At 41.0% G+C, this 27,767-nt stretch overlaps 2 protein-coding genes across 5 annotated transcripts; both read right to left on the bottom strand.

Annotated features, from left to right (window-relative positions):
• Nucleotides 1–2,662: 2,662 nt before the first annotated feature.
• grb7 (growth factor receptor bound protein 7) lies at nucleotides 2,663–17,193 on the bottom strand. 3 transcript variants are annotated; one of them, XM_024285791.2, is made up of 15 exons: nucleotides 16,996–17,193; nucleotides 14,670–14,844; nucleotides 12,100–12,226; nucleotides 8,933–9,089; nucleotides 8,737–8,858; nucleotides 8,261–8,335; nucleotides 7,932–8,069; nucleotides 5,981–6,091; nucleotides 5,558–5,656; nucleotides 5,387–5,470; nucleotides 5,204–5,314; nucleotides 4,308–4,365; nucleotides 4,141–4,228; nucleotides 3,693–3,786; nucleotides 2,663–3,619 (listed from the first exon to the last, which is right to left on the bottom strand). In XM_024285791.2, the coding sequence occupies exons 2-15, from the start codon at nucleotides 14,837–14,839 to the stop codon at nucleotides 3,473–3,475; spliced, it is 1,581 nt and encodes a 526-aa protein (XP_024141559.1). In that variant the 5' UTR covers nucleotides 14,840–14,844; nucleotides 16,996–17,193; the 3' UTR covers nucleotides 2,663–3,472. The 3 variants fall into 3 exon arrangements, with proteins under 3 accessions (XP_024141559.1, XP_024141558.1, XP_024141557.1); XM_024285790.1 differs by lacking the exon at nucleotides 16,996–17,193 and adding an exon at nucleotides 16,890–16,966; XM_024285789.1 differs by lacking the exon at nucleotides 16,996–17,193 and adding an exon at nucleotides 16,818–16,958.
• Nucleotides 17,194–19,359: 2,166 nt separating this feature from the next.
• LOC112154183 (ADP-ribosylation factor 1) lies at nucleotides 19,360–26,217 on the bottom strand. Of its 2 annotated transcripts, none has more exons than XM_024284936.2 (5): nucleotides 26,061–26,217; nucleotides 24,729–24,886; nucleotides 23,510–23,620; nucleotides 21,320–21,444; nucleotides 19,360–20,991 (listed from the first exon to the last, which is right to left on the bottom strand). In XM_024284936.2, exons 2-5 carry the CDS (start codon nucleotides 24,874–24,876, stop codon nucleotides 20,830–20,832), a joined length of 546 nt encoding a protein of 181 aa, XP_024140704.1. In that variant the 5' UTR covers nucleotides 24,877–24,886; nucleotides 26,061–26,217; the 3' UTR covers nucleotides 19,360–20,829. The 2 variants fall into 2 exon arrangements, with proteins under 2 accessions (XP_024140704.1, XP_024140705.1); XM_024284937.2 differs by lacking the exon at nucleotides 26,061–26,217 and adding an exon at nucleotides 25,811–26,004.
• Nucleotides 26,218–27,767: the final 1,550 nt, after the last annotated feature.

Raw genomic sequence — 27,767 nt, 5'->3', positions numbered from 1 at the left:
TCATCCACAATCATCGCTCTAGTTCAGACTAATGTCGGCTGGTTTTGCTTGTGACTGTCCACAAAACCTGTGATGAACTTCTGAGAGGGGTTTATGGTTTTCTAGCGCTGCGATCGTCTTCAGCGTTTATTCTTAACCAGAAGAACATCTTCCTCACAGTCTTACTGCGTTTGTGAACGTCCAGACACATGAGAGGTGGAGGGGGACTGATGTGCTCCTCCTCTAAAGAGAGTTAGACAATAGAAAGGCAACAAATTAAAAAAGGGGCAAGTTTCATTCTGGAGTGCTGCAGGATATAAATACAAGAAATATCTTTCCAGTAACTTGTTTTTCTATCTAGTTCTCGACTCTCTCGGTTTGTGTCTGAAGGTCTGAATTTCTAAACTACTGTCTGGTCCATGCAGGTCTCCCTGGTGTTTACAGCTTTGGAGGGTCTCTGGTGTTCCACCAGGAGTCAGTACTCACCTCATCATCTCAGCTGTTCAGCATTGAAGCTCTGCAGCTTCCAGTGTTCATCGACAGATCGTTGTCTACCTTTAGGTATTGTACCTGCAGTGTCTCTGATATTCATGTTGAACTCTAAGGTTCTCCTCACCCTTCAGTACTCTGATCATGAACTGTTTCCTGTCTGCAGAATCCTTCAACCACGAGAACCAACAACCAACCATCTCTGGACCTCTCTGCTCAGCTGACTCACAGTCACAGACTCGGTTCTACCTGCTCACCGAGTCCTCCAGAAGGACAAAGGAACGGCGCTCACCTCCCCATGTTTCCAGCACTTGGGTCCTTCTGGCCTCGTGAAACCATGACGACTACTTCAGTAAGTTTTCATCATTTTCAGTCTTCAAAGATAATTGTCTGGACAGTTTTCTGCGTAGTCACGTACTCTAATCGCTGAAATAAATTCAAGTTAAATGAAACGATTTGCCCACAATTGCACACGGGGTGTGACATTCCAGTCACTTGGGTGTCACATTCTGCAGGGACTGGAGTGACTCTACTCCGACTCGAGCGACTATGAGTCACTTGGAAGTATAAACCAGCCTTAAGGGGGAAATACCAGCAATCCTGCTGTGGTGGATTCAACGAGAAAGATTGTGCACAGATGGGAATGGCTGCTACTGCTGCTCCATCATAGTCACAGCTCTCCAAACTGGATATCTGCAGTTCTGGCACAGAGCAGACATCAGGTCACACAAATGTTAATGAAAGCTGTTTACTGTAGTCCCAATAACCCGAGTGAATGTACCAAGAGAACAGCAGTGTAGAGTAGAGTCCATTCACACCGGCCTTTCTCTCTTAGACATGGACGGAGATTCAGTTTCTGGACAGAAGAGGCATTGCTGCTTCTGCAGGAACTCTTCAGCTGATCTTCAGGTTCCAGAGACAACCACCTCCACACCTGAAGTCCAATCAGACAGGTGAGAGGGGGGGCAACAATTTTCTTTAAGGTGTTGCTGTAACTGAATCAGTCATTGCTATCATACTAAACTCCATCAGAGCAGAAGGAGTGAAGTCATTGTTTCCTTAATCTTTAGGATTTTCATGAGAACCAAACAGTCTGGAGTCTTTTCTGATCTCTGTTGAATCATTTTCATGTTTTACAGGAAGTGTCGGCAACAGGACGAGAGGAGCAGTGAAGACATGGGATTCAGAGGAGACCCCCCCCCCCACTACTGCTATCACTTTTGTCTCCTCCCTTCAGAGGTCGCCTCAGCCAATCAGCATCAGCGCTTCACACAGGTGGTTTTTAAACCTGTGTAATATTAACATAGAACACCAGATGTTCTAAAGTTTATTCATTTGAATGACTAAAAATGCTTAGTTCAACATGAAATTAGCAAAAAAGAAAAGAAAAACTACAGAGCCTTCTATTAATCACAAAAGAATGGAGAGAGAAAGTTTCACCAATAGTTCAAATCATTATGTTTCAGTCTTTGAAAGGCAGGAAATTCTCAGTTATTAATTATACGTTTTAATTCCACAGAGAAAACGGTCAAATGTTTGTCATTTGTATATTTACATTTATCAATAATCAATATTGGAGCATGAGATCAACAGGCAGATTGGAGCGGCGTCCGCCATTTTGAAGTCGCAGCACTGGTCTGTTGTAGTGAAGAAAAAGGTCTCAATTTACCAGAATGTTTATTCCAGTACTCATCTACAGTCATGAGCTCTGGGGCATGATCGAAGGAAAGAGGTCCTGAATACAAATGGCTGACATGAGTTTCCTCTGAAGGGCGGATGGGCGCTCCCAGAAAGCTCGGAGTAGAGCCGCTTCTCCTTCACATCCAGAGGAGCTGGTTGAGGTGGCTCAGGAATCTGTTCCTGGACGCCTCCCTGGAGATGTTTGCTAAGCATGTCCCTGGGAGAGGGAAGTCTGGACATCTACGCTTAGACTGCTGCCCCCAGGACCCGGTCTGGATGAGCAGAAGAAGATGGATGGATGGATTCAAGCAATAATTAACATTTATTTATTATTTTTTTAATATTAAAGCATTTATTGTATGTAAACCCTATCTGACTCAACAAAACACTCCAAATAAACCAGAAACTCATAAAAAAAAAAAAAACAATTGTGTAACGGCAAAATTGATATTTACAAATATTTAAGCAATAAATCAGAAAGTTAAAATTCACACAGATGAAAAATAAAAGAAAATCTTTGAGAAATGAACACAAGAACTTTATTTTACAGGCGCCTGGTTGTGTAACAACTTTTAAAAGGACTGGATATAAGTTTCCTGTTTGACTTACTGGATTATTTTCAAACAGAATATTCATCATTAAACAAACAATACTTCATACATTGACTCTTAATTATACTTTTTAGTAGTCCTCTTGTATGCTTGCATAACCAGGAATTTCATTTTTCTTCAAGTTTACAATGTAGGAAGTCATAGGATTTCAAGGCAATCATTTTGACATTTTCTCCTTTCCCTAAACAACTAGAAGCCAGAACATTTAAAATTTCCAGTTTTCCTATAAAACAGCAAGTAAGAAGTGGAATTTGTCAAAATGTGTCTATGAGCCAAAAGGATCCAGCCTTAAAACAAATCCCTTCAGTTTGTGCAAATCAATCCACTGCATGAAGTCATGTTCCATCTATGACATGAGGAGCAAAAACAGCCAACAAATGATTCCTCTGTACAGGACAGCAAACCAGGAACGTGATGCTGCGTCTGTGTGGTCCAGGGGTCAGAGCTCCCTCTGGTGGCCGAGGCAGGACACTCCCCTCCAATGTTTCTACAACCACCGTTAGTGTGGCGGCTCCACAGGTTCACAGAAAAGTCTCTTCAGTACATCTTTAAAGTGCTCCATCATAACCAGCTCAGCCTCCAGGACTCAACCAGCCACTGTGTGAAGGTGCAGAGGCTGTGGAAAATCTTTTAAACTACCAATGACGGGGTTGACCATATCCTTCATATTTGCAGTTGCTGCTCTTCATCCAGCAGCTGCAGAGGAGGCGGGGCTACAGCGTGATGCATACGCAGGGGTGTTTCAGGCACACAGGGAGGATCCCTTTGTTGATTTGGTGAAACTCCACCAGCTGCAGAAGGTCTATGAACAGAGTCGCGCCGTCGTCTATGGTGTAGTACTTCCTCCCCCCGTTATCAAACTGCAGAGAAAACAACGGGGGGGGTCAGGGCTGCCTTCACATTTCAGGGGGAGACAGAAGCGTGGGAACTTACAGGGATGACCAGGTAATGTTTGGTTTTCAGCTGATAGCACAGCGACAGGACGAAGCACTGCTCATGCTGTTGACTGCCACGGATCAGGAACATCCTGGAGAAACACACAGCTTCACAGGTGCTGCCGGTCTGAGACGGACCTGCAGAAGGTCCAGCAGATCCATCTGCAGCTCCACAACAGTCAGCAGCTTAGGATTGTTCTATCATAATAACATCAATATGTTGTTTTTAAGGGAAAACTGCTGCTAAACAAACAAAAATTCACCGAAAACTTCAGGGGACATCAGAGGACAAACACCTTTAAAAACCTCACGATAAAGCCCCGTCAGCTTGTAGTGAGATTTTAAAATAACATTTTGCTATTGTAAATGTCATCTGTTCAATCCTAAACCTGTCAAACACGACTTTCAGGATCCTGAGAATCCCGTCCTCATGAAGCCGTGCTCACCCATCCACCAGGCCTTGCTTCTCTATCAGCCTCTCCGCTTCCTTTCTGGACACGCCCCCATGAAACCACGGCTGGGTCTTGTGGATGGCTGCAAACAGAGCAGGAGGAAAACGTTTAGCCTTCATCCCCACGCGGCCGGGGTCAGGGCTCTGCTGAGGGGAACTCACAGGACAGTCTGGCAGCAGAGTTCACGGCGGGCAGACTGCCCCTCAGGGCCTCTCTCTTCTGTCACAGAGAACATGAGACAAAGGTTCAGTCTGCTCAAGGGCCAGCCTTAAAACCTTTTCTTAAAAGGGAGACATTTAAAATATTAAAAGTTGACCTCTCTAAACAAAATGGATGGAAAAAAATACAACTTTTAATCATTTTATTTCTCTGTCATATAAATAAAACAGGCAGATCAAAGAACAGTTCAGGTCCTAAGGACTTAAATCACGGAGCTAGCACTTAGCTTAGCACAGTTAGCAGCTGCTGTGTAGCCGTCTGTTTGTTGGCACCATGAAGAGCTTAAAACTATCTTTTTCTGTTGAAATGCCTTTAGATGTTCTTTAGGTTAAGACAAACTAATAGAGACACTTGCTGTCATTTTAAAGCGTTTTTAAAAAAGTTATTGATCCCTGAAGTCTGAATCTTGACTGAATTGTTTAAACTGCAACATTTTGTGATCTGTTCATGACATGCAGACTTCTAGTGGAGTATTTATCCAGAATATTAATTCATTCATCCATCTTCTTGACCGCTTCTTCCCTTTCGGGGTCGCGGGGGTGCTGGAGCCTAACCTGGTTACTGATGGGTGAAGGCGGGGTTCACCCTGGACAGGTCGCCAGTCTGTCGCAGGGCCTCAATCACACACACATTCACCCTCACATTCACACCTAGGGGCAATAATAAGACTGAAATATAAAGCGCTGATCATAATAAGAATAAATGAAATATCCGATCCTGATCGGGGGACAACATCCGATTTCGATCGAGTCATCAACCACGTGATCAGGCCTGATTTTCGATCACGTCATCGGATCGGGACATCCCTAGTACTCGATTACATCTGCTTCAGCCTCACCCTCCAGGCCTGACCCTCCTCCAGCTCCACAGTCTGGGCCTCCGTCGGGTTCTGGATGACCCGCCCTCCAGCTTTCCCTGAGAAGTCCATGGCCACCAGGCTGGACTCGGCCTGCACACACGGGCACAGTTGAACAGACGGAGAGGATTCATGACTTCACAGCTTCCTGTTCAATGGACTCACCTTCAGGTCTGTGAGGGGGGAACCCTCCAGGCTTCGGGGCGTTGACTTGGACAGCTGGTAGTTGGACTGAAGCTGCTTCCCATGCTGACACAAACACAACACTGTGACTGTCCTGCTCAGTCCACGCATGAATGAAACTATCTGATCTTTCTCAGCAAACATCATGGAAACCTTGAAGAGCCGGAAAGCAGACGTCCAACACGTTCGCGTTTGCTCGTTCTCAGCACACAAGATCTTCAGGTCCTGGACACGGCTGGGGTTTCTGGACGGCTGCAAACAGACGTGGAAAAGGTCAACTTTCATCCAGATACTGCAATTTAGCAACAAGAAACATTTAGGGTAAAAAAATACATTTTTAAAGGACCTTCTGAAAGTGAACCTTTGCAGCAATCTTTAAAGAAGTTGTTAGACTGTTGTTGGCCGTGAGAGAAGCGCTCAATCATTTGTCATTTTCTAATGCACAAATATCTTCCTGAGACCTCCTTCAGCCGCTTAAAAAAGACTCTAAAGAGCTAATTTAGCTCAAGAGTTTCAACATTTCCTGAACTCACGTTTCCGTTTGGTCCACTCCATCTGTGGTGTGAAGATGCTCACCTTGATGCAGAAGGAGAAGTCTGTTGGAGCTCCGTAGAGTTTACGGCTGTTCACCACAGTGTAGACGTTGAGGTTGTCCAGATCTGCCACACACTGCAGGTGGCGAGGCTCCTGATTCCCAAACACAAAGCAAAAGCTGGTCAAAAAAAGCCCTGAGGGTTTAAAACCTCAGTGAGGAACAAGGCGCATGCCCAGAACCAAAGATCTGAGAATGCAAGAAAGGTTTGTGGGAAATGAACATTCGAACGCTCAAAAGCTCCTTCAATCAGCAAGTCAAGAAAACACTGACGCAGCTGAAGCTCTGCTGAAACCTGGAAGAACTTCACTTCAGGAGCCTCTGCTCACCTCACCTGTCTGCGTCTCTGTCAGAGCTTACCTGTCCATACCTGTGGAGGGATTTTTATGCCACCATATTTCCAGGAAAAGTTACAGTTTTGAGAACAAAATTTTATAAATAGCAAACAAAATGTTAAGTGTTAAGAAAAGGAAATCATAATTTGCAAATAAAAATATTTAATATTAGCTTTTAAAATGTATTTTTGGGTTTGCAAACTTTTTTTTTCACTCGAAAAATATTTTTGCGATTGCAGCTCAAACGTTTTTTTATGCGTAGTGCCTCATCTCGCATTCGTCCTATCTTTGATTTTACATTCACAAGTTTCATTTTAGGGTTACGTTTGTGCCACCACAAACAGCCTGCTGATTGGACAAAGTTCTATCCAATCAGGTATCAGCTGGACGTCACATTACATCAGGTGTGTTTGAGATGACTTGTGCCTCACCTGGATCAACGGTGAGACCAGGCGGCTGCAGGCGGGGAAAGGCGCCTGAGATAAAGGCGGACAGCGGGACTGAACGATAACAGGAATTCAGGGTTGTCCTTAACATTCCGTTGAATTTCTATAATTATTTTTAACATCTGTCCGTGGACAACAGATGAAAAATAGTTTTAATTAAGCTTTAATTTAATGTCCACTGTACCAAATAAATAAATACAAAATTGAAATTAAAGTTAACTTTTAAAGTCATCAATAACACAAATAACCACTGATTATCTGAAATCTTGTTCATTTTTACATCAGTGATTCACTACTTTCCAGAAAGAGTTAAAAAATACACAGATTTCCTTCATTTAGTGTCAGTCATTTCTGATCAGCATCACGTTAGTACAAGAACTATCAGGACACCATTTCCCACAATTCATGGTTTTGTAGTCATCAAGCCAACTTGCAGTCGGTGAAGTGCCAGATTTCCAGCTGCACCCGCCTCTTTGTCGGGATATTTTCATGATGGTTGACAAGTAATGTCAGAGTCAAAACTACCCAGCATGCACTGCAATCCAGGCGATCTGCGCAGCGCTGCAACCGACAGCATGATCTCAAACACATATTACAACACTGCGAGACAGAGACACCTGGTGGGATATAATTTAGACCAATCTGCAGCCTGTTTGGGTGGCACAAGTAACACTGAGAGAAAATTTTAAACACAAAATCAAAGATGGGGTGAAAGCAAGATGAGGCACTACGCATCTAAAAACTTTGTACTGCAATCGAAAAAAAAAATTTGGGGGGAAAAAAGTTTGCAAATCCAAAAAAAAGGGTTTGAAAGCAAATATTAAATATTTTTATTTATATATATTTATATTTATATATATTTATATATTTATATTTATTTTTCTTAACACTACATTTTGTTTGCAACTTAGACAATTTTGGTCTCAAAACTGACTTTTTCTTGAAATATGGTTGCATGAAAATCGCTTCACACATACCTGTCAATGAGAGTCATGTCTGTGATTTTGAAGAATGTTTGGGGTTTTTTGCTCTCAAATAAATGAAAAACATTTCACTCACACTTCTACATCCATTTGCAAATGGAGGAATTTTTTTGCATACTTTTTCTTTCCTCAATAAATGTGAATTTATAATTTAAATCGAGCTGTCCTGACCTTGGAAGAACCTTTGGTGGAACTGTAGAGCCCAGAACGTCGGAGAAAGAAGTAAATCTTCTTCCAGGCCTTTCGACTTGGTTCTTTTATGTGCAGGAAACCCTGGATCTCAGGACAGGTACCGGATCTCAGCAGGTTCTAAAGAGGAGCAGAGGCATTTTACTCCAAAGAAACATCAGTTTAAACGACAGAAAAACTGGAGACCGAACCTCGACTTTGACACGTGCTGTAGAGTTTTACATAATGTGTCCTATAATGTGTTCTTTCAGTCAGCTGATAAAATCAGATCTTCTGGGCTCTCCAGCCTCACAGCTCATCCATCCGTTTACCTGAATGAGCTCTGATGAGGTCATCCCCTTGCTGACGTCGGCGCTGTCGGAGATCATGCTCTCTGGAAAGAAAAGCTGACAGAGAAAAGAGAGGACACTTAATAAAGCGCTCTTCAGAATGAAAGGACAGTTTTGTTCTGATTGGTGGGTGGGCTGAACCGAACCATCACTTTTGGACTGTTGGATGGAGTAAACTCCTGTGTGAGCTCAGTGATCACAGTGAAGGAGGCGTGTTAAGACTGTTATTCTGATGTGAGAGTTTTAGCAGCAGTTATTGGGCATGAAAGCCTTGTTCAACCCTCTGGCTGCTCAGCAGACCCATGCTTGGTTGGTGTGAACAACATGTGGGAGAATTATCAAATCCAGATGTTGCCTCTGATACCAGCTCATCACTCAGGATCAGGGAACACAGCAGCATCTTTGCTGCGTAACATTAACAGTTAAATCTGGCTTGTACCGGTCAGAACGCTGCGTACCGTGGGGTTCCTGAAGAACTCGTATTTGGCGTAGTTTTTGCAGAAGGTGAGTCTCGTGTCTCCCTTCAAAGACCAGGTGGCCTGTACCTCCAGAACCACTTCATGGTCCTCAAGACACCTCTCTGAAAAAACGGCAAAAAACGTCAAACACAGACAAGCTGCAAAGTCACAGGTGAGGTTTGTGTCGGAGTTTTACCTAAAGCCAGAGTGGGATGATGTTCAAAGAGAGCCCAGCTCTCCTGATCGCTGCAGTGAGCTTGGTGCACCAGCAGGTGGCACACCTCTCGTGCTGTGGCTCTTCGAGAAACCCACACAGACTTGCAGTGGTTGTCCTCCCCATAAACCTTAATCAGCTAACACAAAACAAACTTAATTTAAATGAAATGTTCTCACTTTAGCTAGAAGAGGAAACAGCTGCACCAAAGAGGACCTCTGATGCTCAAGAACCCCAAAAAATTCAACAAAAATACATTTTAGTTTTAATTCTCTATGTAGCTTTGTACTATTTTTCATAGTTTGTATCCCTTTTGACTACTAGATGATGCTGTTTAATGCATGATACATATATTTATAAAACTCACTGTTCTATCTTGGTCAACAAAGTATTTTAGAATGAAATTATGGTTTTGTGATTAAGTGTAAAAGTGCATAAATGTTTTAATCAAGTGAGTTCCTAGAATTCCATTTTAAGTCGCACTCCGGTCATCTTTTGATCTGTTTTCAAAGCGTTCCCAGTGATCTTTAATGATGATGATAATAGAGTTCAGCCAAAATCAACAAACCGGTGTCGTTTTCTAGGACAGTTTCTGCAGAGCGGCAGGAGTTTATTAGTTGTGGGTGGAACTGTTGACCCAAGGTACACCCGCCCCCATTTCCCATCACCCATCTGTTTCACATTGCCCACTAGTTTACAGCCGGAGCAACAAAAACGGTGATCCATATCCAGCTGTACAGTTCTGATCCAGATTCCAGTTCAGAAAACAAAGATGTTCGTGGATCTATTAGTCTGTATATGGTTCTTTTCTTTTTTCCAGAGAAGTGTTTTCTGCATCCCATCAGCCCTAATGTCATATTTCTGAGACTACTTTCAGTTTACTTCAGTTTCTCTAATACTTCCACCTCAAAGCTCCTCCCAACTCCTCCTATAAACCACCGCGACCTCCAGAGTCCTCTCATACAACGTGTGAGGAAAAAGAACTCAGATCAACTTAAGGTTTCCTTTTGTCAGATAAAAATACACACTCCGTGCAGAATTTAAACATAACACAAGAATTTATCCAATATCTGCATTTACTGGATTGTTAACACAACCAAACGCTATGAGAAATGGTTCACACCTCTCCATTTCTCGTGGACACCTGGAAGGGGTTTATCCTCCTTATGACATGGTCACTTACAAAACAAATCTTTTTTTTTATTAATTTGTTAATTTTTTTTTTTTGATTATCTGTATCAATATCAGTATTGGCTGCAAGAGGCTGGAAAATATCGGATATCGGTAGTAAAAAGTCAATATCGTGCATCACTAGTCTCTACCGTCTTCTTGTTGTTGAGGAAAACTGGAAAAATGTCTGTCCACCAACGTTCCAAGTTTCTGTTGTTCAGACCAGCACAATAATACAGACAATCCAGTATCTACCCAGACCATGGCATACATCTAATGAAAGAGCAGCTGCTTTGGGTGAACAGGTTTATGGTGAGATTATTAGTTCACGTTGGTCCAGAGGGTTCAGCTGCTCCATCTTCTTCTTCAGATGTAAAAACAACCAAACAGGTTTGGTCTATTTTGAATCTGGAGGAAGAAGCACGTGTCCCAGTGTTTACACAACCTCAACCACTAATCCTGCGTGTCTCAACAAATTAAAAACATGTTTGTTCCTGTTTGCAGACAAGAGTCTGTCCTGCATCTCCGACATGAACCGGCTGAGGGTTCCTCGGCGTCAGACTCGCTCTGACTCACTGTCAGCTCCATCAACAACATGGAGAACCTGCTCAGCCCGAAACCTGCAGGAGTCCGTCTGCTCTGATCCAACTGGTTGGGCGAGAAGTCTCTGAGTCATTAAGCAGAAATAATCATGGAGGATAATGACGGAAAATTCTCTCTGAGCCTCGCACCTCTTTCACTTTGTTAGAAAACAAGACGTCGTTTTCTGTCATAGACGGCTGATGTGGTAAACAGAGATCGAGTCTCAGGTCTGAGATGACACCAGTAAGCAGCTCGTACTGTCCTGGCCGCCTTCTGCAGAAGTCCAGTCATTTTTCAAAAGGGTTCATGCTGGAACGGCGTCCAAAGGTTGAAGTTTTCTGCTGCAGTGAGGACTCCTGATCCAGATCAGCAGAAAGAGGCAAACAGTCTGCAGCCAGGAGGAAGTTCTGATGTGAAGTCCAACATCAACATCAGCTGGACCTGCAGCCATGCGGACTCATCCTGAGCTGCTGGAGAGTGACCAAAGCAGGAAACTCCTCCTCATCAGACTCCAAGCATTCAGTTAGGATGCAAGAAAATGGTTTTCCTAAAAGACTGCAAAGAATCTGATAGCAATAAAAAAGAAATGTTGCTGTTATAAAAGCTCCTGCTGTCCCATAGTCACTGAGGCTGAGAATCCCTGCCAGATGGACATGGATATCGGTCAGAAAGAAGACAAATTCTTTCATAAATTCAGTACATTTTCTGAGATCAATTGATTTGATTTGAAGTCCGCCTCTGAAAAAAAAATCCTGTTTTTTGAGTTTTTTACATGTATGTGTCATTTTTCTTAAGAAAGGGGCTGATCATAAGAAAATGCTAAAACTGTAAATCTGGTTGAATGATCTAATCCCTCCCTGGGACAGACTAACAACCCGTTTAGGGTGAACCCGTCACCAACAGTAGTGGGGACAGGCTCCAGCAGCCACTGACTCCCGACGGATTCAGTGGCTTCAGGACCTGGACGGACAAATCAAGTCAAAATCTTTGTCATCAAGTTCATCTTTTCTCTAACAGAGCAGACAGACAGGTGGACAGATTCACTTCATAAAACCCTCTAAACCCTTCAACACCAGAGTGTTTCTGTTCTTTGATTGACTGAAACTTTTCAACCGTCAACACGATCATTCCAGCAGATTGTGAAGGAGAAAAGCGGCGTGACTTTGTGTTTAGGAATCACCAGTGACGCCTCAGGTGTTAAAGGGTTAGATACACCTCTGGCATTAGTTTAACCGGAGTTTCTTTGCTTTTGTCAGGTTCAACTGGCATTAAAGAACAGAAAATGTCTTCAAGTGAAGCTGAGAGGTCATCTTCACAACTCCACACATTTTACATCACAGAACCAAACAAACACAAAAACTAAGCCTGATGTCTTCATCTTGAGCAGAAAGGCTTACGTGTTTTTGGCTGGACTCTGGTGGGAGGGAACTGATGAGCAGAGGGGACTTGGCGAGGCTGCATAGCTCCGGGAAAGGGTTAGGGATGGAGGGAACAGAGGAGGAGTACGAGTCGCTGCCCTTCATCCTTCCATCAGGAAAAGAAAAAGAAGAATCTTAGAAATCTGCTCATTGTAGTTTAAAACAAAGACTTCAAATCAGTTAAGAAAAAAATGTCTTTACCGTGTAGTTAAATGAAAAACTAACAATATTAAAACATTACTATATTTTCCAGAGTACAAGTCGCAGTTTTTTTTTCATAGTTTGTGATATTTTTCTTTTTAAACATAAATAGGCTCATATGTTTGTTATTTTTCCACTTGCAACCGTTTGCTCTTTAGCGGTTGTTTCCACTAAAAAACACTAGAGGGTGCTGTATTTTCTTCTGACAGTTTCAGAACAGAGAAGAAGTGTCATCCAAAACCAACACGGAGGATAATCTGTTTGTTTTCCTCTTAAATTTTGATATTTTTCTCATTTGCGTCGACGTATTCTTATTGTTTTGATTTTTTGCCATGACAAATATAAAGGTGCAACTTATTCTCCAGAGCGACTCATTTAGGGTTTTCTTCTTCTTGATTAGACATTTTTTGCTCCTGCAATTTATACTCCGGTGCAATTTATAATCCAGAAAATACAGTATTTCAATTCCAAAACCTATATTTTATATTTAATCTATAAGGAGTAAATAAAAAGCATAAAAAATACACAATAAATGACCTGTATTAACCCCTGTACAATCCTAGGCATGTTTACATTAAAAGTGTGGCCGTCCTCACATGAGCAGAGAAGACCTCCCCTCTCACTGAAGTTACATCTCCTCCTTTCATTCTAACTGCGACACGAAGGACTAAGATTTGTGTTCTTTGCTCCAGATTACAGGTGAGAACTCTCAGCGATTAGGAGATCAGAAGAGGTTGGAGTGAGCTCCACCTCCAGGTGCCTTCACTTCTTAACTTTGGCTCAAACATTTCAGCTGTCTCTTTGTTCATGTCTCACAGCTTTAGGTTCCTACTAACTAGACCTTCAACCCAATCACTTCTTTACCAAAATTATCAAGAGAAAGTTCAGTAGAATGTCTAAAATTGATTATCTTACCAGCAGCAGAATGAAGAAATAGAGCTGACACAAACTATCATACTGATAGTCGACTAATCAGGTTTTTTTTTTCAGATTAGTCGACTAATCAGGTCATATGCAAACTGGATGTAAACACACATCTTAACCATCATTAACTTTAAACAAACTACAACTAAAGACAATTAAGATGGTAGTTCATTAAACTTTTAATGATCATGAAGCTTCTGTCCTTCATTAGTTTCTGGCATTAAAACAACATTAAACTAGAAAAGCTGCATTAATTAGTGTGAATGCTTTTTGCTGAAAGAAGTCACTAAAGATGCTGAAGCTTGTTGCTCAAAATGGTGACATAATTTACTTTAAATGCTGCAGGGATTTACTGAAAATGCAAAAGCTATTTGCTAAATGTTAAATTTCCTAACAATTTTGTTATAGAACTATGAAAGATCGCTGAAGTTGACCTAAATTTATTAACATTTTTTAGTAAAATTACTTAAAAATCCCTAATACATCCAAAATTTAAAAAATGTTTAGTGTGTTGATAAAATAGAAGCTAAACTCTAAATCAGTTTATAAAACTCCAGTAGATCACAAATTAGCCAAAAATGTTAGCATATTGCTAAAAAATTAGGTATACTCCAAAATGTTTTTGAAAATGACTATAAAGATGAAAACATAGACCATGAATATATTTAAAGACTTACTGATAATCTACTTAAAATACTGAAATTTGAAGTTCTCCTTCATTTCCTATGTGGCATATTTCCTTCAATATTTCAAAACCTGTAAAGTTTATGAATACCAAAAGTACAAGCAGTAATGTCCTGAATGAGTTGATACCAAGATTGCTGAAATCACTGAAAGTGTGATTGAGTTTTAACATGCTGAAAAACGTAGAGAATAGTATGAGAATCACTATAGTGTGAATGATTACTAAACATTCTCACGAATAAAAGAGGTCGACATCTGAAACAAGGAACTTTCACTACAGATAAAGTTTTGGTCTCAATGCAGTAAGCGCTTTAAAACATTTAGTGTATGAACTGTGTAACTGTGTAACCGTGTTACATGAAGGAAAAGGAAATGAGTAAATGAAGCAGTTTACTGTGAAAGTCAATAAAATAAATGTTTCAGTTTTCAATCTGTCTTACACAAAAACGTAAGAAAAAATAATTTTTGATTCAGGTAATTCACTGACTGGTTTCCATTTTAAATAATACAATTCTCACTAAATAAAAAGAGGACTTTTGCTTTCTGGTGATCACAGCTTCCTTAAAGGAGCTGGCTAACTGGACCTAATCTGGAGGAGAAACTCCAGGATCAGCCATCTTAGCAGAAACCACCAGCCTGTGGCTTCTGGCCAGCTTGAGTCACCGACTGAGTCAACATCCCCGTCGTCCCACTGTCACAGGGCTGAGGTCCACTGTTTAAACAAATCTGAGGCGTCATACCTGTTGGAGGTGATGAGAATGGGCTGGGAGCGGCGGACGGACGGCGAGCTGTCCACCAGAGGAGCCAAGCTCAGAGTAGAGCTGACCATCAGAGAATCTGCTCCTCCAGACCCCTCCTTCCTCTCAGAGCACTCGAACACTTCTGTGTAGATGCCCTCCACCTCCATCATGTCAGCTGGGGGGAGAGCAGAAAGCGAGTGGCTGTTGGTTCCAAAATAAAAGCGTTCCTCTTCAGAGGTCGACAGTCACAGAGTCTACATCTGGATGGAGGACGGGCAGCAAACGCAGCTTTTGATGACTCAAAATAACACGTTTTTCTGGCTCTGGTCTTATTTTAAATGAACGACGCTCATGACCAGCTTAAGCAGACTGTAGTAAGACAGACGAACCCGTCTGACTCAGAAAAACTTTTCGTTTTGAAATATTTAATTAAGTTAACCAGGAAACTGAGAACGTGTTCTCATGCTGAATGAGGACCTGGTCCAGAGGCTGAACAAGTAGACATTTACATGAAACACGTGTTTAATTAAAATATAGATACTTAAAACACCATCAGAGACTAAAGCACGGGTCAAAGACGAGGCCCGGGGGCCGGATCCGGCCCTCCAGATCATTTTATTTTATGTTATTAATGGTCCGATGTTATCTTGTGTTTATTTCTAACTTGTATAATTTTGACAAAATATATTTTTGTGAATAGTAAAATATTGAAAGATTTAAACTGATTTATTCTGGAATAATATTCCTGCCTTTTATTATTCCTAATTATGTAAAAAAGTTACAGTTTTAAAGTTTTAAAAATTTAGTTTTAGTGTTCAATAAATGTTTTTCCTGTTCGACCTAAGGTGTGTTCTGGATTTTGGACCCCTGTGCGATTGAGTTTGACACCCCTGGGCTAACGGATCTGTGAATGATATTAAAACAGAGCAGCAGACTGAAGGAGAATTTACTCATTGGCAGCAGAAAAATTGATAAGTTTCTTATACAGGAGTGTTTTAAAGTTTATAATTGACTCAATGAGGTTCATGCAGATTTCACTGCAGCCCGTTGATCTGCAGTCAGAGACAAAAGCAGAGTGGATCCAGGTCCAAACTACTCCAGGCTCCGTCTTCTTCAGAACCTCCAGGACTTTTCCTCACTTTCTATTGTGTCACAGTTTCCACAGTGTAAACAGGTTCTGACATTTCTGTTCATGTCATCTGTGACGCACAACTACAGGTAATTCATAGATCCATGAGCTGCTCTCTGGAAAAGCCTGGATGACTCATGTTTACGTGAAACAATGGTGACGGTTTTTTTTCCCACTTTAAACCATGAAGGTTTTGAATGGATTTATTTTAAATGTTTCACAGAGCTCAATACTGAGTATGTGTTGTGACTATTTAAGCCTTTAACACTAAATCTTTAACATACTGTAACATTTCAAACGTGTTAACGGTTGAAATGTTACAGTAAATCAAATATAAACACAGGAGCTCAAGTCAATTTCACCTTCACTCCACTCAAACATGTCACCGTCTGCTGCATTCTGCCTGAAACCACTAGAGGTTTTATGCTCCTTGTAAGACACTAAAACACTCCAGCCCGTCCCACACCGGGACACAAAAACAACAACAAGCTTCTGTTGAGTTTTGGTTTCTTAAAATAGACGCCTGTGGCGGCAAACCAGCACTGACTTTATCAGCTTTATCATTCTGCTGCTGTCCTGCACAAACATTAATGTTAGTAAAAAATGAGCTTATGTACAGACACGACTTCAATATGTCAATGCTGAAAATGAGAGTAAAGAAAATAAAACAGGTTGAAAAACAAACAAAGTTAATTTCTTCCACATATAAATACAAAAAGCAACCTATACAAAAGCTGAACTTTATGCACCTGAGAGTTTACAATTATTAATAAAGGAAGAGAAAATAAATCAATTTTTGTTCAAAATATTAATACAAATATTTTTTTTAATAAATGTCTCAAAAAAGACTAACATGAATGTACAAGTTCATTCCTTGACTTTTGAATTCCTGTAATCTAATCAATCGTTTCAGTGCACGTGATCAGCCCATCATCTCCATTCAGAACAGCCTGGTTTCATGTCTGTGCTCAGAATAAACCCGTATTTTCATGAAGCAGCTTAAAGCTGAAACAACAAACCAGGAGTTGGATCAGGACCAGAGGACCCTCCACTAAAGAACTTTGACCTGCTGACCGCCTTCAGTCCCGCACCTCTCACGCACTTTCTTTCTCCGAGCCTCGCTGTCTGGACTCTCATTACAGAAGCAGTCCGCACCTGTTGGAACCAGCTGGCGCGTCGGCACCTGCGCGAACTCACCTGTAGCCTGAAGGTCGCGCGCCCCGGAGGCTCTCAGCTGGCAGCCATCGCCGTGTGCGGTTTCAGGGTCTCGAGTTTCGGTTCGAGGTTGGTCAAACACTGAAGGAAGCCGCGAAACCGCAGACGAGACAGCAGACACGCCAGACCGAGGTGGGAGGAGCCTGTGGTCAGGTGTGCCTCAAACTCCCGCCCTTTTCCACCTGCGCAGTGCGCATTGGTCGGGTTCAGGTTCAAATTAGAAACTGAGGATATTCATGATTTCCTTCTTTGTTTCTAATTTACCAAACAAGTGAGCTGAGGAGGATGACCTCTGGACATTTGTCTAACAGGAGAGTCAAACTCAATCTCACAAGGGGCCAAAATCTAAACTGGACTGTAGGTCACGGGCCGAACAGGATAAACATGTATTGAACACAAAACAACATTTTTAAAACTTTAAAACTGTAACTTTTTAACATAGCATAATTGTGAAGTATATACAGATGTGGACAAAAGTGTTGAAGGTTAAAGAAGGTTTTAACTGAGGTTTTCAATCTTTCATTGAGGTACCATCATTTTTGTCCAGGCCTGTTTCATTAGTTTGTTTTTTTAAATAATTATGTTAATCAACAATTCAAAATTGATGGCTGATTTTGACTGTTTAATTTTCAATTTTTATTTATTTATTGTTACTTTTGGAAGTTTCAAGTGATTTCAGTGAGAATTGTGGGTTTGTCCTTCTTTAACTGAGGGGTACCAACACTTTTGTCCACCACTGTATACAGCATTACCTGTAATAATGCTAATGTGAGGCTGAAGCTGATACATGAAAACGCTAAAGATAGCTAAAAAACTGAAGCTGATAGATGAAAACGCTAAAGATAGCTAAAAACACTGAAGCTGATACATGAAAACGCTAAAGTTAATACCTAAAAACACTGAAGCTGATACATGAAAATGCTAAAGTCAATAGCATGTAGCTGGAGAAAATAGCTAAACTTTAAAATATCCTTTAAAAAACGGAAAAAAACTCTAAATTAGGCAAAACAGCTAGCATGTAGCTGAAATATTAGCTAAACTACAAACAGGTTAAAAAATCTTAGTAAATACCAAAATAGTCCAAAAAGCTAACAGAATGCCAATATTTAAAACTTTAAAACCCTAACTTAACATAATTATGAATAACAATAAAGGCCGTAATATTATTTCAGAATAAATCAACCTAAACCTCAAAAACTTTTCAATGTTTTACTCTCCTTAAAAATATATTTAGTCAAAATTTTAAGTTAGAAATGAGCGCAAGATAACATCTGGCCATTAATAACAATAAAATAAAATGATCTGGAGGGCCGAATCCGGCCCTCGGGCCCCGACTTTGACTCGTGATCTAACAGAATCCAGCTTTACTATTTTGTTATTGCTTCTCTGTTCAGTCGTTTGGCCATGTTCTCCGCCTTCCCCCTCACCACCTGACAAGAGTCCTTCTGCAGTTAGACCCAAAGGCTGGAGAGGACTGCAACCAAAGCCCTGCATTCGGTGTCTTGACATCACTGCAGATGACCTCCATCAACATGGCGTTAATGTGAAGACAGCTGATCTGCCGGCACAAGACCGCTAGTATTGGAGACACCTGACTCGTCTGATCAGCTCGATGCACCAGGGCGGGACGCCAGCCCGAACGCAGGAGCAAGATAGATAGAGGCAACCACCTTTACCTTTCCTGCTCTCCCAGGACACACCTCCTCAGGAAGCTCCTGATTGACCTTCACCTATTTCAGGTGAATGAGGTCATCATGGTGCTCACAGTTTAAATGTTTTTTTTTCTTTCTCAGCCAGAATAAAACACACTACCCGTATTATTGCATGAGTGTCCCCAGCTTCCTGTGTCATGTAAACACACCTGACCTGTACAGGTGTTCAGGCAGAGGAGCATGCAGGATGGAGGTCCTGGACCTGTTTGATGGCTGACAGGTGGTAACTGCTCTACATGAGAAAGCTGATGATCCAACTGTGTTCCAACAACTCAAAGCCAATTTACTGCAGGTCATCACAGAGAAAAGGAGATCAGGATTTCATATTCTGGAATATTCCTACAGTGGTTTAAAATGACAGCAGACACTGCTCTGGTTTTTCCACTATAAACATCAATTTGAGGCCAAAACATTCAGTTTTCATCATGTTTTTTAAATGCACTAGGAGCAAACCTGAACATTAGGAGCAGATGAACTGTAACCCTCATCAGTTTAGAAAAGTCTAAACGATCATAAAGCCTGGCTTCTGCAGCTCATTGACACCGGTACTCTAGAGTCCGTGTTCCAACCACAGGTTGAAGGTTCTGACATCAGCTGGACAAACAGTGAGGCTTCAGGTTCTGTCTGCAGCAGGTTTTGGATCAAATCATGTTTATTCATGTGTTCAGAGATCCCCACACAAACAGTTTGCAGGGGAACATACAGATTTACAATCATTCTTCTTGACACAAGTGCCAGCTTCATTAACCCCTTTGATTCCACGCCGCGGCGCCTCCTGGACCTCACCACCATGTACTGCACACGGCCCCCCACCCCCGCGCCAGCTCCTCAGCTCGCCACCACAGAGACATGCTGGTGTTCTCCATCATGGCGTCTGCAGCTCTGCAGTGAGGAGTCATGGCCCATCAACCCGTCCTCTTCCTGTCTGGGTTCTTCACAGTTTCAGAGCCTTCATATTCGGTCCAGTCCTTCTCCCACAAACATTTCAAAATGTTGGATATCAAAGGAGAAAAGCGAACGGTGAGGAAAGAAGAAAAAAAAACTGCCAAAAAGCCAGCCCAGGCGCTCAGGTGAAGGTTCTGGAGCCCTGCGTGGGTTTGAGGAACTGCTTGAATATTCACAGCAGACTCAGGACTGCTAAACCCAGGAACAGAAACAGGTACATGCCATGATGCTTCCTGCTCTGTTACTGGCTTCAGTTTGCCAGGACATAGGAACACCGTCAGAATAAGACATCACACTTAAGGTCTTCTCAAAAATGTCATTTAATCCAGGGAATTAGAGGCCAACTACCAAAGATGAGATCTGCAAACATGGACTCGCAGATTCCACTTTTATTTGCTGGCTTGCTTTGTGCTTGACGGTCTCAGTGGTGGGAGAAAGGTAGTGTTCACCGGAGAGCCACAGCAAGAATAATATGATATATTCCAATATAATAATAAAACAAGAGCATGATTTTCAGATGGCAGCAGAATGATGATGGGGGGGGGGTCTCTTCTCCATGTGTGGTGTGACTTTTACAGTTATCTGACTTGACCTGATACAGGTTAAGATGCCATTCTCTAGATCTCTTACAGGTGGGCTTCAAAATCAAACGGCTTTAAAGGAACATCTGGCATTTGGTCAACAATGGGGGGAGATTCTAGTTAACAGGGAGGGGGCTTCATTTGCCATGTGAAAACCATGCTTCCTCTTGAGAGCGGGGACAAGGGGGGGCGTGCAAGACTGAGTGGGGCAGAGGCAGAGTTTGGTGGATGGAGAAAGGGCTGGAAAACCAGACTGCTGATTCCACAGGTGTGTAAAAGGCACGCCAGGGTTACTCCCAGTCCCAGCCAACACACAGAGACGCCTTCACACCCACACACTCTGAACACACAAGGTCACACTCACCCACACACACACACACAAGCAGCACAGGCTACAGCCCCTAGAGTACTGACAGAAGAAGGTAGCAGGGCAAGGGAATGAAGGAAGTTCTTAAAGGAAAGCACTGGGGGAGACGGGGAGCAGAGGGGCCTGGGTCCGGTGCTGCCATCGTGTTTAAACAGGAAAAGGAAAAAAAAAAAAAGAAAAGAAATGAACAAAAATCAACTGGTGGAATGGATCATTTCTGGTTCTTCAGCTGGTTGGAGAGCCAGTCTAGGCCCTCATACAAGCCGTCGCCGCTGGTGGCGCAGGTGGCCTGGATGTACCAGCTGCGCTGACGGAGGGCGTGCAAGCCCAGCTTGTCTGTGATCTCTGCAGCATTCATGGCGTTAGGGAGATCCTATAAAGACACAGACAGTCAGCAATCATAAGGAAATTCTCTGTTCAACAACACATCCAGACCAGCTTCAGCTCGTGCCGTTTATGCTGTTTTCCTTTATTCCATAAATTCATCTTTTGAGGGTTTACTGCATTAAACATTATGTTCACTGAACTGTGACACACCTGATGTTTGACTAGTATTTCAATGTTAATGCAAAACTCCTAATCAGAGCTGGTCTTGATTTAAATAAAGGGACCAGAAGGTTTCATCCCTCCTCAGAGTAATGATCTTAAAAACACGAAGATGCAGCTGCTGTCTGTTTTCATGCTACAGTCAGATGCCTCACTTGTTTATTTGCGAAAACGAGCAGCACAGCGTCCCTTAGTTCATCCTCCGCCAGCATTCTGGACAGCTCCTCTCTGGCCTCGTTCACCCTCTCCCGGTCGTTGCTGTCAACCACAAAAATTAGCCCTGCAAAGACAAGAGTGCCTCATGAGGACAGAACCAAACAGAGGGATCAAACCTTACATACACATTTAGAGAAACGCAAGACGGACATGTTGATGTTTGAAAGAGGAGCTTTCCCCCCTCACAACTTTTATCATAATGAAGAATTCTTTTTTGGCTTCAATTAAATTTCAAACAAAGTATTTCTACAGATGAACCTCCAAAAATTGTGCAAGTAACTAAAAAAATTAATGACATTCTGAAATCTTTTTGGGCGAATCCAACATTGATACATGGAAGCAATGTGCCGCTGTGACCACAAGGTGGTGGTAAAACGGGTGTTAAACTGTCTTCACAAACTTTTATGGTTTAATGTCACATGGCTGTGATACAATCTGTGACTGCATCAACGTTAAAGCTATGAATCATCGTTTTCACACTACCAAAACGTTTTGTTTGTGAAAATGAATCAGGATGCATTTCATTTGGCTAAAATTGTTGCTAGGTTACTGGGTGTTACCGGTAAAAGGGTTAACCCAAAACAGATCACTATTTCCTCTGCGTTATAACCCTGTTAATCATAAATCATAATCATAAATGTGAATCTTCTAAAAATATTAATATAGTTTGAAGAACTCTCTAGAAATAAAAAGAGCATCCAAAAACAATTGAAGGACTGAAAATGGAAGACAAAATATTTGACTGCACAGCAACAGATTTAAATGTAGAAACTGTTGCGTAAACAAAAGCATGTCTGAGGGAAAACAGATCTTAGAGTGTAAAAACAAATTGAACAATGAGCAATGTGATTTTTAAGTCTAAAACTTTACCTGTAATCTGCTTTAAAGTTAATTACAGGTAAACGTTTCAATTAAACTAGAACAGAACTGACTAATCTAGCAGGTTACTAAAGGTGTAGATGTTCACAGATCCATTCAATCAACCTGGAACTGAATAACTGCTAAAAACATGGTTTCTGAATTAAAATGATCACATAGTTTTCTGTGTACTGTGACTAAACTATTGAAAACACAACTTCAATAGCATGAAACATGTTTCAGTGCTGTTCACTCCTGAAGTGACCAAAACTTTTGTGCTTCATTTTAAAGTAACAGATGATTTTGAAAACACTGAATGTTTTTCTCTTCATCTCATCCATAGGTCCTTCGGGTCTGCTAAATCAGATCCACTCTGGAGCCTCTTAAAGCTCCTCACAAACCGTGTGGTCGTGTCAGATGTTTCCACACTCGTTCAATCACTCCAGATTGCCTTGGAGTTAAAGTTTGATTGTATCCTCAAAATCTTCTCACTAAATTATTGAAATTAAACACTTGTGATTCACAAGTCATGTTGGTGATATTTTTACTGGGATTAATTTTAAGATATCTCACATATGTTAAGCTATATTTTAAATAAAGCAACATGCAGGTACAGTTCTTTCAGGAGAGTTTGGATGAACCTTTACAGATTGCACACATGCTGAATGGGGAGAATTTTACTCAGGAACTCCTAATGGGAAATCAGGAACCTGTCAGGAATTTGCTGAGCTCTGAGTCTTTTTGTATGCTTAGAGGCATTGACAAAAAATAGTCCAATAAATGTTACATGTCTATGTATGCAACAGCTAAGCACACAGCAGTCTGTACACAATACTTGAATGAAGTCTTTGATTGGCTAAGAAACACTTTCAACAGACTTGGAATGAAAACAATACAGATTTTTTTGACATGATGAAAATACATACATACTTTGAGGTGATGTTATAAAAAGGTTAAAAACAATTGTTTTTACATTAGAAATTGACAAATAAAAATAAATACACAGACAAATAAATATAAGGCACAAAACTAAAAGCGGAGGTTCCACTAAAAGAAGCTCACAAAACCTAAATCAACTGTTGATTTTCTAGGCAGGATGAACTCTGATAGGCTAACATTTGCTGCTGACTTTAACGTCAGGAAGAGGAGGAGTCAAACAATAAAGCCTTTGAGGATTGAACAATAGTGTATGAGTCATCAGTCCAGCAGCTTTAAGATCATCTTGGGTGCAGCAGTTGGGCCCGCTATGGGCAGTAATGTGCACCCCTTACCTTGAGTGTTCTGGAAGTAGTGGCGCCACAGCGGTCTGATTTTGTCCTGACCGCCCACATCCCACACCGTGAAGCTGATGTTCTTGTATTCTACCGTCTCAACGTTAAAACCTGGACAAATGAAGAAGGACTTAGTAACAGACATGAGTTTGAAAGGCTTCACAGGTTAGACTAAACAGGTCAATAGAAATTTTAAATTGTACTTTTTTGTTAAAGAAAATGTTTAACCACCAAGTACCTCCATTATTCAAGCATAAAATTTTACTATTTTTGTTCATAAATTCATTAACTTAATAATATAGTTATTTTTTCAAACTTTAAAAAATGTCTGTTGAATGTAAACATAAGAAATGAAGTTTGTATTTTTGAGTAAAAGCCCGTTTGGAGCTGAATATTTCTATTTTCATTAATTTATCTGAACTCCTCCAGTTGTATGTAATCTGAGCACGCTGCACAGTTCAAGCTGATGAATTCACCAACAATAGAAGCCATGAACAACAATGACTAAAAGCAGTTAAATGCATCTCATTTTCATTTATCTTGGCTACAATATATTTAAATGTAAAAAGGATGAGCTGTGGAACAGCTGAACATCAGCTTGACTGTTGTCAGCCTCAATGGTTGGCATTGTAAGCAGATGGAAAACCTTCTCGTTACAGACAGCTGTACTATCAAGTAACTAAGGCACACAATGGTTAATTCAAAAACCATGAACTACAGTAAACAGAGATGAGTTCAGTGTCACTTTGGAGAACATATTTGAGGAGACATTCTAATTCAGAAAATCTGTGTGTTTTTCATATTACCTAAGTACAGAATACTTTTACTGCAGGAACACATAGATATGGTAGTCTTCTGTGTTGCATCAAAGTGAAAAAATAGAGCTCAATAGATGTTAATTTATAGCATTTTTATGAAATGTTATGAAATAGAATTTAAGGCCAGTTTCCCATTCATATATATTTTTTATGTTTTTAGGCGATCCACTGGTGCCACTGTGGTGTCTGTTATATCAGAACATAACTACACACAGATACTTCATTAAATGCCTTTTTTAATTAATCGTAATTATTCTGACATAAGAAATTTTTGTATATTTTTATGAAAAAATTTAATTTGTGATTTAGAAATGTCTTTATTTCTATGACAGCTTCAAAATGAACAGATTCACACAGTATTTGAAACATTAAATACAATCATTTTCAAACAGAAATCCTACCGATGGTGGGGATAGTGGTGACGATCTCTCCAAGCTTTAGTTTATAAAGGATAGTTGTTTTTCCAGCAGCATCCAGTCCAACCATTAGAATTCTCATCTCTTTCTTGCCAAAAAGGCCCTTGAATAAGCTTGCAAATACATTCCCCATAATGACAGAGCTAGAAAACAGCAAAAGAAAATGACAACATTTTACTATTAATACAGCAATATAAGAAAACTGACAGTTTAACAAAGTAAAAAAGTACAAAGGTTAAAGCTCTGTTGTCATATTACGAGCTCCACTATGTTAAACTGAAAAAGCTATGATCTCAATAGTCTTAAATGTTTGCCTTGACTAAATCTTTTTACACTTACATCTTGATAAAACTATATGCAAAAATATAGTTCTATAAAGGTGTAAACACCATTCATGTGTGTGGATAATCGATCCTCCATAAACGACAGGATCAGAGCATAGATTACTCTAAATCATGACGGTTTCTATTCGAGTCGAGCAGGTAAACATCCAGACTGATGTGAATAAACATCTGAAAAGTCTACACAGCACACGCGTGTTTTAATGGGGATATTTCTAAAGTTATTCGGGTCATGATTAGGATCTGAACCCAATATGGAAAACATTAACAAACTGACATTAATGGATGAATATTTCACCTCAAATCTGTATCGACTAAATTTCTAACAATATAAATCGCTTTTTATTTTATTTTATCGAAGCAGTAGCAAACTGAACGGACGAATACGTCGGACTCCTGGCTAACCGCACAGCTAACAGATGACTCGATTTGAGGCCTTTTCGGTCGGTAAACTAAATTGTCCACACACCCCAGCGGGGGTTTGTTTTACATGCAACAGTAATATACATATAATGTAACCGGGATTCAAATGAAATCCGAAAGCTGATGCTGTTCCAGTAATACTGACACCATTAGAAACTGATAGTTAGCTCCACTTTAGGGCGGATGCTTCGGCTAGCTAAGGTAGCCTACCCCGCTAACGGGTAACATTATATTTGATCCGTACGAAGTAATTCCGTCAACCACGAGCAGCGGTACACACGAAGACGTCAAACGTTGACATACAAAACACTCGTTGGTGTATAATAGGTCGTGTAACGCGAGAATCTCTCTGTCGCACTTTTCTTGTCAGTCGATACAGGAACCACTGGAGCTAGCTAGCCGCCGTTAGCTCAATGCCGCGTCACATTACAGAGAGAACACCATGACGTCACGGTAAACCACTCCAAAATGTGATCGCTTAGGCTGCGTCTGAACTCATTAACATTATTTGACAAACCGGGTACAAACATGAATTGGTTCTAGTGGGTTTTACCTTTAAAAAGACAGCTTGCTGGTCTTTAGGTTATCTTTCACTGTCACTCCAAAATGGCGTCTTGCGCAACCAGGGAGACACCGGCGTCAGGCACGGCCCACTATGAAACGGCGGCCAATCACAGCGCGTACGGTGTAACAGATATTCCCGCCCACTTCAGCTAACCGTCCAATTAGCAGAAAGATCGTCCGTGCGTCGACGACGCACAAAATGTCGAGGAAGTGAGCTCAAGTTCTTCAAGTTCCACCGAAGCACCCGACAACGTGACAGGAGGAGCGTTCAGCAGCTGACAGCAGAGGGAGGGATCGAACATGCTGCACTCCAGCCGACAGGAGGCCTCTGTCGCACAGAGCCGCACGATTAAAAAACATTATGCCACTAAAAAATGAAAACAATCGATAAGATGAAAACTAGTGGTCACATGATCATTAATGTCAGTTAATTACTGCAATTTTATTGATTAATTTCAGGTATTAGATCACAAACAGACACAGAAACAGGATAAAAGCCCAACAATTCAAGGAAACCACAACATCAGCCAAGAAGTTTTAACTGAGAGCACAAGAGAAAAAAGTAATTACAATGATCATGATAAACAGAAAGATAGCATATTATTATCCTCCCTGCATTGTTCCATGTCCCTTTATAGTCAGGTTCATGTTGATGGTTCTGTTCATTGTCTGTCTGTGGTTGAATTTCATTTGGATTGTGTCTTTTCTGCTTCGAATAGATCCATTGTTGTTTGCCTTAAGGTTTGAGTTTTCTTTTTGTACATGTCAGTGTTGGTTTGCTTTTCTTTAGTGAGTTTTCGCAGTATTCTTCTATACACATATAGGCTCCAGAGGCATCAAAAACCTTAACCAGATCTTTTATATGAGCTCACTTGTGTGGTCATGTACAGACGTTTGCCCCCAAAATAATTTTAGAATATTGTGGCAAAGTGTATTCATTTCTATTATTCTCTTAAAGCATATAATATGTGCCAAAGTGTATTCATTTCTATTATTCTCTTAAAGCATTTAACTGTTAGAACAAAGATTCAGGGGCCACTGTTCAATTGATTTCAAGAATGTATTTGTTTATTTTTACATTAAGTGAGGCTCCACATCATATTGGGTGGAGGGTTGGCACCAGTGTTCAGCAGCGGAGCCACCACCAGTGTGTGAATGGGTGAGTCTGTGACTGTAAAGCGGTTTGGGCCTTTGAGGAAAGTAGAAAAGCACTATACAAGTATAAGCCATTTACCATAAATCCCAAGAAAACAGGAAAATTTGAGAACTGTTGAGAAATCTGTGGTCTTCTTCTGGTTTAAATGGCAGGCAGCACCAACGTCAAGGTGTATTACCACCACCCACTGTGTAGGAGTGTGAGTCAGAGTGGGGGACTATCTAACTAGACTGAAAAAAAAGAAAGATATTTTCCTCAACAGCCCAGTTCTTCTGAAAAAAACCCTCAATGATAGTTTTATTGAAATTCTGCTCCCCTTCCTGCAGCCTCCTCAGACTCAACCATTCTCCCTCTGACAGTTTCACTATATCCACAAGCGTCTGTTATTCTTTGCCAAACAATTTGCAGTAACATAAAACACGCTCCAATGATTCTTTCCCTTTCCCGCAATCACACAGTCCAGTGGGATGTTTCTCTAGGAAATATTGCGTTTTGTTTAATGCCACGTGCCCCATCCTCAACCACCATATTATAACTTGA

This window comes from Oryzias melastigma, linkage group LG19 (assembly GCF_002922805.2).
Source record: "Oryzias melastigma strain HK-1 linkage group LG19, ASM292280v2, whole genome shotgun sequence".
Classification (NCBI taxonomy): Eukaryota; Metazoa; Chordata; class Actinopteri; order Beloniformes; family Adrianichthyidae; genus Oryzias; species Oryzias melastigma.
The sequence above is the reverse complement of the archived record's forward strand: the minus strand, read 5'-3'. Positions and strand labels throughout refer to the sequence as shown.

Coding starts and splice junctions, on each gene's coding strand:
- LOC112154183 (XM_024284936.2), bottom strand. CDS start 24,876: ATGGGGAATGTATTTGCAAGCTTATTCAAGGGCCTTTTTGGCAAGAAA. Junction 23,621..24,728: donor CACCACTATCCCCACCATCG/GTAGGATTTCTG, acceptor TCATTTGTCCAG/GTTTTAACGTTGAGACGGTA. Junction 21,445..23,509: donor CTACTTCCAGAACACTCAAG/GTAAGGGGTGCA, acceptor TTGTCTTTGCAG/GGCTAATTTTTGTGGTTGAC.
- grb7 (XM_024285789.1), bottom strand. CDS start 16,935: ATGAGAGTCCAGACAGCGAGGCTCGGAGAAAGAAAGTGCGTGAGAGGT. Junction 5,471..5,557: donor CTGCTTTCCGGCTCTTCAAG/GTTTCCATGATG, acceptor TGTTTGTGTCAG/CATGGGAAGCAGCTTCAGTC. Junction 3,787..4,140: donor AAGCAAGGCCTGGTGGATGG/GTGAGCACGGCT, acceptor GTGTTTCTCCAG/GATGTTCCTGATCCGTGGCA.